At 36.2% G+C, this 13,399-nt stretch overlaps 1 protein-coding gene across 1 annotated transcript in view; it reads left to right on the top strand.

Annotated features, from left to right (window-relative positions):
* Positions 1–13,060, top strand: part of LOC117337703 (transmembrane protein 64-like) — a 51,759-nt gene extending 38,699 nt beyond the window's left edge. Inside the window, exon 3 of the mRNA XM_033898801.1 lies at positions 10,399–13,060. Within this exon, the coding sequence (XP_033754692.1) occupies positions 10,399–10,524 (126 nt within the window). The 3' untranslated portion in view covers positions 10,525–13,060. The remainder of the gene's footprint in view (positions 1–10,398) is intronic.
* The last annotated feature ends 339 nt before the right edge of the window (positions 13,061–13,399 follow it).

Raw genomic sequence — 13,399 nt, 5'->3', positions numbered from 1 at the left:
AGACAGTGGTACGTTTGATGACTTGTATAAAACAAACTATAGTGAGACAGTGGTACGTTTGATGACTTGTATGTAAAACAAACTATAGTGAGACAGTTGTACGTTTGATAACTTGTATAAAACAAACTATAGTGAGACAGTGGTACGTTTGATGACTTGTATAAAACAAACTATAGTGAGACAGTGGTACGTTTGATGACTTGTATAAAACAAACTATAGTGAGACAGTGGTACGTTTGATGACTTGTATAAAACAAACTATAGTGAGACAGTGGTACGTTTGATGACTTGTATAAAACAAACTATAGTGAGACAGTTGTACGTTTGATGACTTGTATGTAACACAAACTATAGTAAGACAGTGGTACGTTTGATGACTTGTATAAAACAAACTATAGTGAGACAGTGGTACGTTTGATGACTTGTATGTAAAACAAACTATAGTGAGACAGTGGTACGTTTGATGACTTGTATGTAAAACAAACTATAGTGAGACAGTGGTACGTTTGATGACTTGTATGTAACACAAACTATAGTGAGACAGTGGTACGTTTGATGACTTGTATAAAACAAACTATAGTGAGACAGTGGTACGTTTGATGACTTGTATGTAACACAAACTATAGTGAGACAGTGGTACGTTTGATGACTTGTATAAACAACTATAGTGAGACAGTGGTACGTTTGATGACTTGTATATAAACAAACTATAGTGAGACAGTGGTACGTTTGATGACTTGTATGTAACACAAACTATAGTGAGACAGTGGTACGTTTGATGACTTGTATATAAACAAACTATAGTGAGACAGTGGTACGTTTGATGACTTGTATGTAACACAAAGCTATAGTGAGACAGTGGTACGTTTGATGACTTGTATATAAAACAAACTATAGTGAGACAGTGGTACGTTTGATGACTTGTATATAAACAAACTATAGTGAGACAGTGGTACGTTTGATGACTTGTATGTAACACAAACTATAGTGAGACAGTGGTACGTTTGATGACTTGTATATAAAACAAACTATAGTGAGACAGTGGTACGTTTGATGACTTGTATGTAACACAAACTATAGTGAGACAGTGGTACGTTTGATGACTTGTATAAAACAAACTATAGTGAGACAGTGGTACGTTTGATGACTTGTATAAAACAAACTATAGTGAGACAGTTGTACGTTTGATGACTTGTATAAAACAAACTATAGTGAGACAGTGGTACGTTTGATGACTTGTATAAAACAAACTATAGTGAGACAGTGGTACGTTTGATGACTTGTATAAAACAAACTATAGTGAGACAGTTGTACGTTTGATGACTTGTATAAAACAAACTATAGTGAGACAGTGGTACGTTTGATGACCTGTATAAAACAAACTATAGTGAGACAGTGGTACGTTTGATGACCTGTATAAAACAAACTATAGTGAGACAGTTGTACGTTTGATGACTTGTATAAAACAAACTATAGTGAGACAGTGGTACGTTTGATGACTTGTATGTAAAACAAACTATAGTGAGACAGTGGTACGTTTGATGACTTGTATGTAACAAACTATAGTGAGACAGTTGTACGTTTGATGACTTGTATAAAACAAACTATAGTGAGACAGTTGTACGTTTGATGACTTGTATAAAACAAACTATAGTGAGACAGTGGTACGTTTGATGACTTGTATGTAAAACAAACTATAGTGAGACAGTGGTACGTTTGATGACTTGTATAAAACAAATTTAAATAGAACAAATAACATAATGATTGATATATAGTTACCATATTTATTTACATATATAAACATACTCATTCATAAAAATACTACAATTGTACATGGACACTAAAGTTCAAGATTATATTACACATACAACAAACATATAAAATATAAATTTGGCACATGGGGCAAGACTCAGCTATAGATGTCTGTAGAACTGGCTGTAACTCTTGTTACATTGCTCCAGCTCTACCATGAGACACTGCTGTAACTCTGTTACAGGTCTATGTATCTGTCATACATAAGGCTGGCTGTAACTCTTTGGTTACATTGCTCCAGCATTATATACTTATTATAAAATGGCTGGATGTAACTCTTTGGTTACATTGCTCCAGCTTAACTTATAATTATGGCTGGCTGTAACTCTTTGGTTACATTGCTCCAGCTTAACTTATACTAATGGCTGGCTGTAACTCTTTGGTTACATTGCTCCAGCTGAACTTATAATAATGGCTGGCTGTAACTCTTTGGTTACATTGCTCCAGCCTTTGGACCTATATATAAATAGTAGGTTAAAAACAGAACTGTTAGAATATTTTTGGGGTAATTTTCATGAGAGATTGGTTTTTTAACCAACCCTTATATTTATACATGAAAATACTGCCCAATGAAAAGTCAATGCTTGCCAGTGCCCACTGATCATGATCTATAACTGAGTTTACCCAATTATTATGTTATATTATGTTTATGTCAAAATTACAATACCTGTTAATAATCATAGACTGTATCACATTACCCCAAATGTACACTAATATTTGTACTTATATTACAGGTAGGTGGTTGGGGTGGTGGTGGTAAATCACAGAGAGAATAACATAAAAGCTGGCTCCAATGCTGCTGAGCTGGACAAGTGACGCTATCAGAATAACTCTAATCAGATGCTACTAATTAATGTCACGTGACTGGTCACTACCCTAGGACTAATCAGATGGCTACTTCATGTCACGTGACCGGTCACTCCACTGGACCCCTCGGGCCCATATTATGTATATGGTATATCCTTCTGAACACATCTGTTTCTTATTAATCAATTAACTCATGATCATAAATATATCCATACCATAAACATAGGTGTCACAAGACTCAGGCTAGCATTGGCCATATCTATTACATGTGAACATCTATAGCTATATATTGTGTCAAACAATGGACTAGTGTTGTAAATGTTATTTAACTATTTAAACCTGGCTTATCTACATAAGCCTCAATTTAAATAGAACAAATAACATGATGATTGATATATAGTTACCATATTTATTTACATATATAAACATACTCATTCATAAAAATACTACAATTGTACATGGACACTAAAGTTCAAGATTATATTACACATACAACAAACATATAAAATATAAATTTGGCACATGGGGCAAGACTCAGCTATAGATGTCTGTAGAACTGGCTGTAACTCTTGTTACATTGCTCCAGCTCTACCATGAGACACTGCTGTAACTCTGTTACAGGTCTATGTATCTGTCATACATAAGGCTGGCTGTAACTCTTTGGTTACATTGCTCCAGCATTATATACTTATTATAAAATGGCTGGCTGTAACTCTTTGGTTACATTGCTCCAGCTTAACTTATAATTATGGCTGGCTGTAACTCTTTGGTTACATTGCTCCAGCTTAACTTATACTAATGGCTGGCTGTAACTCTTTGGTTACATTGCTCCAGCTTAACTTATAATAATGGCTGGCTGTAACTCTTTGGTTACATTGCTCCAGCCTTTGGACCTATATATAAATAGTAGGTTAAAAACAGAACTGTTAGAATATTTTTGGGGTAATTTTCATGAGAGATTGGTTTTTTAACCAACCCTTATATTTATACATGAAAATACTGCCCAAACTCTGATAAATTATGATAATAATATAGCTGAGTGCCCCAAAAATAAGTGCCTAATATATTTGTATACAATTGTTATTTGGTTCAGTATACATATAAACAGATCATATTCTTTTGATAAGAATGATGTCGACGAAGGAGATAAAAAGGATAGAGTAATAATATATAATAAAATAAGAAATGGCCATACATATATAAATATCAAAATAAACTACTTCATTGCTGTCAGTAGAAAGAATTTGAACACTGCAAAATACACACTAGTCTCTGGCCTGAAAAATTTGTAAATTAATTATAAGACTGCAAAATCTGGTAATTATATATATATATATAAAGACATGCAATCTAACGTTAACCATGATCATGACCTATATCTATAAGATCAGTTCCAATAGTAGCATAGGTGATAAGCATCAATGCTTTGTAAGTGCAATCTGGGCCTCTCTGATACAAGATTGAGGCGTTCTAATGTATCTACAGTAAGCGTCTGAGGACCATCTTCCTAGAACCTTAATCAGATGGTCCTCCACGTGAGCTGCTGCTGCTGAGGTGGCAGCTCCAATACGAAATGAATGTCCATTATAAAGTTCTGAATTAATTCCTATGCACTGCAATACATGCTTAAACTTGGCAATAAATATAGAACGTGTTAAAGCTTGTCCGTTGCCCACAATGAACAGGGGATCGTCTGGTGAAGGGTTCTGCCTAAGTCTGGCTGACACGTAATTACAACACGCGACATAAGGACATAATATGCCTCCGACTTTAAATAGTTTTAACTTCACCCCTTCCCTAAACGGGTCCGTTTTAGATCTTTTGAGGTGTACCATGACGTAATCATCTGTTATTATCAAATCACTCACGCACAAATGCACTGTATGATCAAATGATGTTTTAACAGTAAATTCACCACATCTCAAGAAGCCAAAGAAAGCTACGATGCATGCTGTCTGCATCATCAAGTCTTCGAAGGAAGTTGACTTTTGTCGTAGATATCCACATACGTCTTTCAAAATGTTGAATGTCACTGGGTGCCTAGGTTTGCTGATCTTCCCACGTGCACGTTTCACGCCTCCCAGGATGGCGTACATCCGTCTCAATTCAGCAGAACTAGGAAATGGTATATTGTGTTTGAGACACATAAATTTTATACCGCACATGTATAATTTGATTGTAGCATATGAAAGTTTCAAATTGTAACAATGGGCCACAAAGTAAATGAGCATGTCCTCCGTAACTTGTAGGTTAGAAAAGTTGACACTGGCCATAATACCGGCCAATAGCAGAAATTTAATGAAGTTGTTAAATCCTGTGTTATAGGCCTGTCGGGTGTTAGGGGCTATTGCCGTTTCCCACAGATCGTCAATCACCGAGCCTAGTCCCACAAAACTTCCGATGGGTTTGGTACTGTGCAGGGCGTTAGGTTGGCATCTGGAGCCAAGGTTCTGAATCTTGCCATCTGTAAACGAGACAATGAATCAGCGATAAGATTACATTTGCCTGGTACATGCTTAGAAAGTACAACAAAGGAGTTAGTTGCTGCACACATAGTCAAACGACGCATCAGAGGCATGATATTCCCTGTTTTGGACCGTCCCTTCTGGAGGATAGCTACTGTAGCTAAATTGTCACATCTAAATAAGATACGAAGTCCCTTCCAAGTGTGACCCCATATCATCGCAGCAACCACTATTGGATATAACTCTTTAAATGCAATAGATACCTCCTCTCCATTACATACATGTCTCTTGATAGTTTCCGGCCATGCCTGAGCAAACCACTGCCCCTGCATGTATCCCCCAAATCCTATACTGCCGGATGCGTCTGTGTACAACTGAATGTCTTCAGATATGGTAATATGTTGATTGTAGAAAATGGCCACACCGTTCCAATTTTCCAGAAAAGAAAGCCACATTCTGATGTCCTCTCTAAATTCCTTACTAATTTTAACATGATGGTGTAGAGCCTTGACTGTAGTGGACAGCTTAATAATGTAAGACAAGAAACTTTTCCCCGGGATCACTACCTTGCTGGCAAAATTTAAATGTCCTAACAGTTGTAGAATTTCCCTCTTTGTACATGACTGACGACTTTGAAATGACCTCAACATGTCGATGTCTCTTTGAAGTTTGTCCTCTGGCAACCTAGCTTCCATGTTGTGAGAATCCAATATGATTCCTAAATATTCTAACTCTGTCTCTGGTCCACAAGTTTTGTGGAGAGCCATGGGAATGTTCAAAGTATTAAATATGTGGAATAACATTTTCATGTTCCTATCCCCACATATACCTGGTTTCTCGAATGTAATAAAGTCATCCAAAAGATGGAGTATGTAAGTGATACCATAATTGTGTTGAGCTATCCAGCAAATGGCACGTGAAAGATTGTCAAAAATTTTTGGACTTGACCTGCATCCGAAAGCTAACCGTGTGTAAAAATAGTATTGGTTTTGCCAGCATATTCCGTATAAATGCCATTGTGATGGGTGAATAGGTAAAAGTTTGAAGGCGTCCGATATGTCCGTTTTGCACATGGTGGTATCCTTACCGAGTTCTTGAATCACTTTAATCGCATCTTCGATGCGAACATATGACAGAGAACAACTCTCTTTATCAATCAGATCATTCACACTGGGATGTACATCATCTTCGTGAGGTGAAGATAAGTCTACAATAAGACGAGGTTTGCCTGAATATTTTCCGTATGCTACTCCTATTGGACTCACACGGTACAATGGAAATGGCAATTTTTTGAATGGACCCGCTAGGAAACCTTTCTTCCTCTCACTTTGAATTAATTCTGTAACTGTTTGTGTATCTTTCAACGCTGATTGAAGATTGTGACATTCCTTACTTGGTAGAGCCATATCCGGAACCATGGTATCAAAGCCAAAAGTTAATCCGTCACACAGATATTTAACAAAATGCTTATCTGGATGTTGACAAAGTTCATATCTCAATCTATCTACGTTAATAGGGGTGTCGGCCTTGAAAACTATCAAGTCATTTATCCTCTTGCGTAGTTTTGCTTGTTTTCCTGCATACTTTAGCCCCGTGACTTGAGGCTCTACATTTCAGGCATATGTGAGTAAACACACAATTGGAACCAAACTGACACATGCCCTCGTTAAAGTTGTTACACACCTCTGCTCCGTTAATTTTGATCTTGGGGCGTCCTAGCCTATCAGTGTCTTTATCATTTTTTGATTGTCTGCCGGGTAATGATGTCTCAGATGAATAGTATTTCCCATAATTAAGACTATTTCTTCTGTCTCGTTGTTGGGGGCAGAATGGAGTGGAATGTGATGTGAGTCCACACAACTGGCATGTATTAACCTTAGCATTGCCTACGACCATGCTAAGAAGTCCATGGTCCATTAGTTCCCAACGAACTTTCTGGTTGTTGTTGCGAAGAGCTGCTGCAGCTTTCATTGCGAACTGACAATGGTAGTCGTAGAATCGCTGCCCATACACATTACTGACCTGAATAATGTTTGCCTCATATATATCAAGTTCGTCCCTACGTTCCGGAAATTTATCGCACATAACGCGTTTAAACTTCCCAAATGCCGTGATGAACTCAGAGATGGATAGAGTTTTGTTTAGCCTGGGATCGTCAGATTCTTTGTAAAGATTGATATTCAAATTCCTCTGAATGTCATCTGGCCTATCGGTTTCGTACCTGGGAATCAGCAGGGAGGCTAAATTCACGTATTTGCCCTCGAGAATTTTCTTACGATTTGCGTCTGAAACTACGTCAATATGAGGAATGCTTTCGGAAGCTATGCCCTCAGAAAGATTAACAGGGCACCCACCTGCGCTAGTCGTAGTTTGGGCATGTCCTCTCAAGGATTCATACGCTGTGGTAAGCGTAAATTCTTCAGCTGGTTTCTGTTGTCTGTCTTTATTGCTCATTAGCTGAAGCACTGTTTGTTGCAGCGACATCATGGTTTGTGTCATAGTATGCATTGTTGAAAGCATACCTTCCATCGCACTGGGCGCCGCCATATTGGAAGTCATTGTTGAAGGCACTTCCGGTGACGTATGACGCGCGTTAGTTTCGGAAGTTGTGCTTGATAATGCTGCAGCATTACGTAGCAACTCCGTATAATTAGAATCATTGTTCTGCTGCCGAACATCAGCATTTTCCTGTGAAATGTGGATATTGCCTGTATCCCTGGTCTGGGCGTAACTTTCACTGTCCGCACTCAAATTCTCTGTCCGATTATTTGAGTTGCCTGTCGTCACGGGACGTCCGGCATTCTCCAGATACAGCGCCTTTAGTGCTGTCTTCGTCATACCCGTAGATGGGACGTTAATGCCTAATTTTACAAGTTCGTCTTTTAATTGAGACATGGTCCAGTTGGCTGGGTTAGATGAATCCCACGGTGCATTCCTCGATCGGGATCTAGATCTGCGACTCGCCATTGTTAAGAATTTTGTATCCTCACTCGCGATCGTTACCCCAAAACGAATTTAACCAAATCAGAATAAAGTTCACCTACTGTTCACACAATAAATAGGCCTAATTCTTTCACTATATTGCAGTAATTTGATGAATTTCTTACGATGACGGGATCGAAGATAATCAAAGGATAAATCACAGAGAGAATAACATAAAAGCTGGCTCCAATGCTGCTGAGCTGGACAAGTGACGCTATCAGAATAACTCTAATCAGATGCTACTAATTAATGTCACGTGACTGGTCACTACCCTAGGACTAATCAGATGGTTACTTCATGTCACGTGACCGGTCACTCCACTGGACCCCTCGGGCCCATATTATGTATATGGTATATCCTTCTGAACACATCTGTTTCTTATTAATCAATTAACTCATGATCATAAATATATCCGTACCATAAACATAGGTGTCACAAGACTCAGGCTAGCATTGGCCATATCTATTACATGTGAACATCTATAGCTATATATTGTGTCAAACAATGGACTAGTGTTGTAAATGTTATTTAACTATTTAAACCTGGCTTATCTACATAAGCCTCAACTATAGTAAATTGTAAGTAAAATAACCTATAATATTTGTTCTATTGTGCAGTTTTAATCAGTTCAGGATGCAAAAAGTCTTCAACAATAAGATATTAATACATTAGCAGTAAGATATGTTGTAGTTTGGGGTTTAACTTGTTTTTTGTTGTGATTCCAGGGAAGAAAGATTTATACATTTTTTAATGATACAACTTAAGTTTAAGGAAGCAACGTCAAGTTTAAGGAAGCATCTGACGTTTCTTCCATAAGAAGTGAAGTACAGAGTTCCTGTTAGAATATCAAGTATTCGATAATATAATTTAGCTTTAGTAAAAAATTAAATGGATAAATACAGTGAATTTTGAGAGAAAGAAATATATACCAGGTATTCAATGGAGCTGTGTAAGATGTAGCTGTTAGGGTTGGAAGAGTTACCTCCCTTGTAGAAATTAATTTAGTTCATATACATTTGTATAATAACAGTTGGCCAGGCTGATAACAGAACTGTTAACCCAATGGCTTCTGTTCTAAATGGTTTGTGTATATTTGTATTTATCTGAATTGGTTTAACTGTATATGTTTCTTAATTTTGTTATCAGAAGTTTAATCTGGAAAAAAAGCTGATATATTCCATGACTTTTTGTGTGTTCCAGAGTTTTGTTTTATTCAGAACCTGATGATCCACAACTTGTATGTTTCAGAGTTTTGTTTTATCCAGAACCTGATATTCCATGACTTTTTGTGTGTTTCAGAGTTTTGTTTTATCCAGAACCTGATGATCCATGACTTTTGTGTTTCAGAGTTTTGTTGTACCCAGAACCTGATGATCCATGACTTTTGTGTTTCAGAGTTTTGTTGTACCCAGAACCTGATGTTCCACGACTTGTATGTTTCAGAGTTTTGTTTTATCCAGAACCTGATATTCCATGACTTGTATGTTTCAGAGTTTTGTTGTACCCAGAACCTGATGATCCATGACTTGTTGTGTGTTTCAGAGTTTTGTTGTACCCTGATATTCCACGACTTGTATGTTTCAGAGTTTTGTTGTACCCAGAACCTGATGTTCCACGACTTGTATGTTTCAGAGTTTTGTTTTATCCAGAACCTGATATTCCATGACTTGTATGTTTCAGAGTTTTGTTGTACCCAGAACCTGATGATCCATGACTTGTTGTGTGTTTCAGAGTTTTGTTGTACTGTACCCAGAACCTGATGATCCATGACTTGTTGTGTGTTTCAGAGTTTTGTTGTACCCTGATATTCCACGACTTGTATGTTTCAGAGTTTTGTTGTACCCTGATATTCCACGACTTGTATGTTTCAGAGTTTTGTTGTACCCAGATATTCCACGACTTGTATGTTTCAGAGTTTTGTTGTACCGAGAAACTGATGTTCCACGACTTGTATGTTTCAGAGTTTTGTTGTACCCTGATATTCCATGACTTTTGTGTTTCAGAGTTTTGTTGTACCCAGAACCTGATATTCCATGACTTGTATGTTTCAGAGTTTTGTTGTACCCAGAACCTGATATTCCATGACTTGTATATGTTTCAGAGTTTTGTTGTACCCAGAACCTGATGATCCATGACTTTTGTGTTTCAGAGTTTTGTTGTACCCAGAACCTGATATTCCATGACTTTTGTGTTTCAGAGTTTTGTTGTACCCAGAACCTGATATTCCACGACTTGTATGTTTCAGAGTTTTGTTGTACCCTGATATTCCACGACTTGTATGTTTCAGAGTTTTGTTGTACCCTGATATTCCATGACTTGTTGTCTGTTTCAGATTTTGATTACGTTCCTGTTGTTGTGGTTCGTGGTAAGGAAGGGGAGGATGGAGTTGAAGAGAGCTGTGGAAGGAGAACAGAAGCCAGAAGTGATTCCTCTGACAGAGATAAAGGAAGACAGTTGATACTGTAGAGGTTAAGGGAGAAATCTGTGTATTGTCCTGTTTCTACAACACTTAACATTCAGACCTGCTCACTCTCTCTTTTTTCACTGCCTACATGTCACATATTCTTTTTTAGACCTTGTGTAATTCATTTAAATAGATCATAAGTTTAAACAGGTCATAGTGAATTTGTTAAGATAAAATTTTACACAAAATTAAGTAAAACAAATGTTATCTAAGATAAATATTCAATCCTGGTGAAAACATCTTCCTTATCTATGTACTGGTGTAGGTGTAAATTACCTACCTGTTTACTTAAGATCACCTGAGTGAAGCTTGATGATGATTTGAGACACACCTTTCTACTCCATCCATAAAAAATTTACTGTTTCAACTTTTCAAACTTGATAAGAATTCCTTTGGTAAGATGACATGAAAATAGAGACCCTAGAAAAGAAAAGAAAAATGCATGAAATTGTTATTGAAGCATGAAGAAAAAAATTTAATTTAATTCTAATTCTATGAGTAATTCATAAAAATTGTGAGTCGCTATACCTCTGAAGATTTCATGATTTGAACCTGGATTTAAAAGCCTAATAAATCTGTTAATAGAGAAATCAACTCAAAAACATAATTTCTCAATACTTTGTTTGAATCATTTAAAATGCATTTTCCTCGCTGACTTGATAGGTCTTCATTTTCTAAGCAATAAAAATAACTATATTAAAATTCAGGTGACTGTCCAGACCCTTAGGACCTCATGTATAACCAAGCATACTTAATTAGATTTATTAGCAGTGCACATCTCTATTGTACACTCCATTAGATGTGATTACATGCAACTGTATTCTGTTTTATACAGATATTAATTACCAGGATATGAATATTTTATGTGAAAGAGCTTTAAACAGTTTTGTGATGAGTGTTTTTAATGAAGAATATAAACAGGATATCTAATGTGTTAATGCTGTTTTTTGAGATAAGAATGTACAACAATTCTCTTGTCAGTATTCATTGTTGTGTCAATTAATGTTGAAACAGAAAAAGTCTTTAAAAGCGATTTATCTTGTCAGTAATTACCAGGTATATTAATTTCCTAATAACAGAAAGTTTATATCATAGTGATTCAGTTACACCTTTGTCAACTGAACCATACACTGAGTAATTACAAAGTTTAAAATGCTGCTGATCAATATTGAAAGCAAGAAACTTATGTCTTCTCCAAGATGTATATATGCAATTATGCCAATATTGGGGTTTATTCATTAAGAAAACATAAATTGTGTTTAATCTTGATATTGCTGTTACTCAAATATAAACTTTATTTAACAACAATTACAAAAAATGTTACGGTATATCAACTTACATTATTTTATTAATGATCACTCTTGTTGGTCTGGATGGAAGTCTGTGAGAGGTCTTTTTGTGGGTGGAAACCTGATAGTGCCCGGAGAAAACCCACGTAGTTTGACAGGTGACCAACATATACCTTTCACGTCCAAATGGGGAAGTTAATTGGTGTTGATTATTGCTTGAAAATAATTTTGATATTAATGGTGTTTATTCAATATAATGGGGTTAATTGATAATGACATGATGTTGGGGAGATTTATTTGTGACAATTTTGATGGTGTGTAAAAAATTATGTATCTATTTGGGTTAGTTAATTATGAAATAATGACATTTTATGGAGGTATCTTAAATTACAAAATGTTGTCATAGTGATAGATAAGGATAATGACTATGTTGGGATTGTTGGGTTGTAAAATAAGACTTGTATAGTTAGTCTATTAGTTTTGATCCATAGTGACTTTATTTTGTGGAAGTGATTAATTTTGCAATGTATAGTTAAACATCATTATGAAAAGGGAGATAACTTTGACATAATGCTGGAGATATGGAGTAATATTTTTGAGAAAGTTAGCATTCATGATACAGGATTTGTTATTTGTTGTTGGTTTTAGATAAACTTCATTAAATGTGTAAACTTGTCCTTTTAGTTGATTTAATACCATTGCTTTTTTCTTTGCTGCACTACCTGTAAGGTTAATTATTTATCCTGCTACCTACAATCAGTTCTGTATATTGTATATATTTTATTATACCCCCCGCAACGAAGTTAGGGGGCTATACTGGAATTACCTTGTCCGTTCGTCTGTCCGACCGTCCGTCTGTCACAAAATTTGTCTGGCTATGCATTTGCTCATTTCTTTGGATTTCACTCAAATTTGGTATATAGTTAGAAGACCATATGAACTTGTGTCCCCTGCAGTGATTTTGCGATTTAGCCCTTTTTAAGAGAGTTATACCCCTTTATGTAAAAAATGGTTACTAGCTTGTCTGGCTATGCATTTGCTTTGTTTTCAATGGATTTTACTTAAATTTGGTATGTATAGTTAGAGGACCCTATGAGGCTTAGCTCTATGCAAAAATTTTGCCGAATTACCAGTTCTAATAGAGTTATGCCCCTTTTTCTTTAAAAACGAGCAAAATTTTGTTCGGCTATGCATTCACTTAGTTTTTGATGGATTTTCTTGAAACTTTTTACAGAGTTGAAGGATGGCATGAAGTTGTGTCTCCAATAACGGCTTCTTCCGAAAAAAACCTTTTTTCAGAGTTATGCCCCTTTATGTAAAAAATGGTTACTAGCTTGTCCGGCTATGCATTTGCTTTGTTTTCAATGGATATTAATACTAAAATTTGGTATATAGTTAGTGGACCCTATGAGGCTGTGCTCTATGCAATGATTTTGCCGAATTACCAGTTCTTATAGAGTTATACCCCTTTTTCTTTAAAAACGAGCAAAATTTTTTCCGTAAGAAATGGTTACAAGTTTGTCCCGCTATGGATTTATTTTGTTTTCAATCGATTTTCTTGAAACTTTTTACACAGTTGA

Source organism: Pecten maximus, chromosome 11 (genome assembly GCF_902652985.1).
Source record: "Pecten maximus chromosome 11, xPecMax1.1, whole genome shotgun sequence".
Lineage (NCBI taxonomy): Eukaryota > Metazoa > Mollusca > Bivalvia > Pectinida > Pectinidae > Pecten > Pecten maximus.
This window is presented reverse-complemented; position numbering and strand designations above follow the sequence as displayed.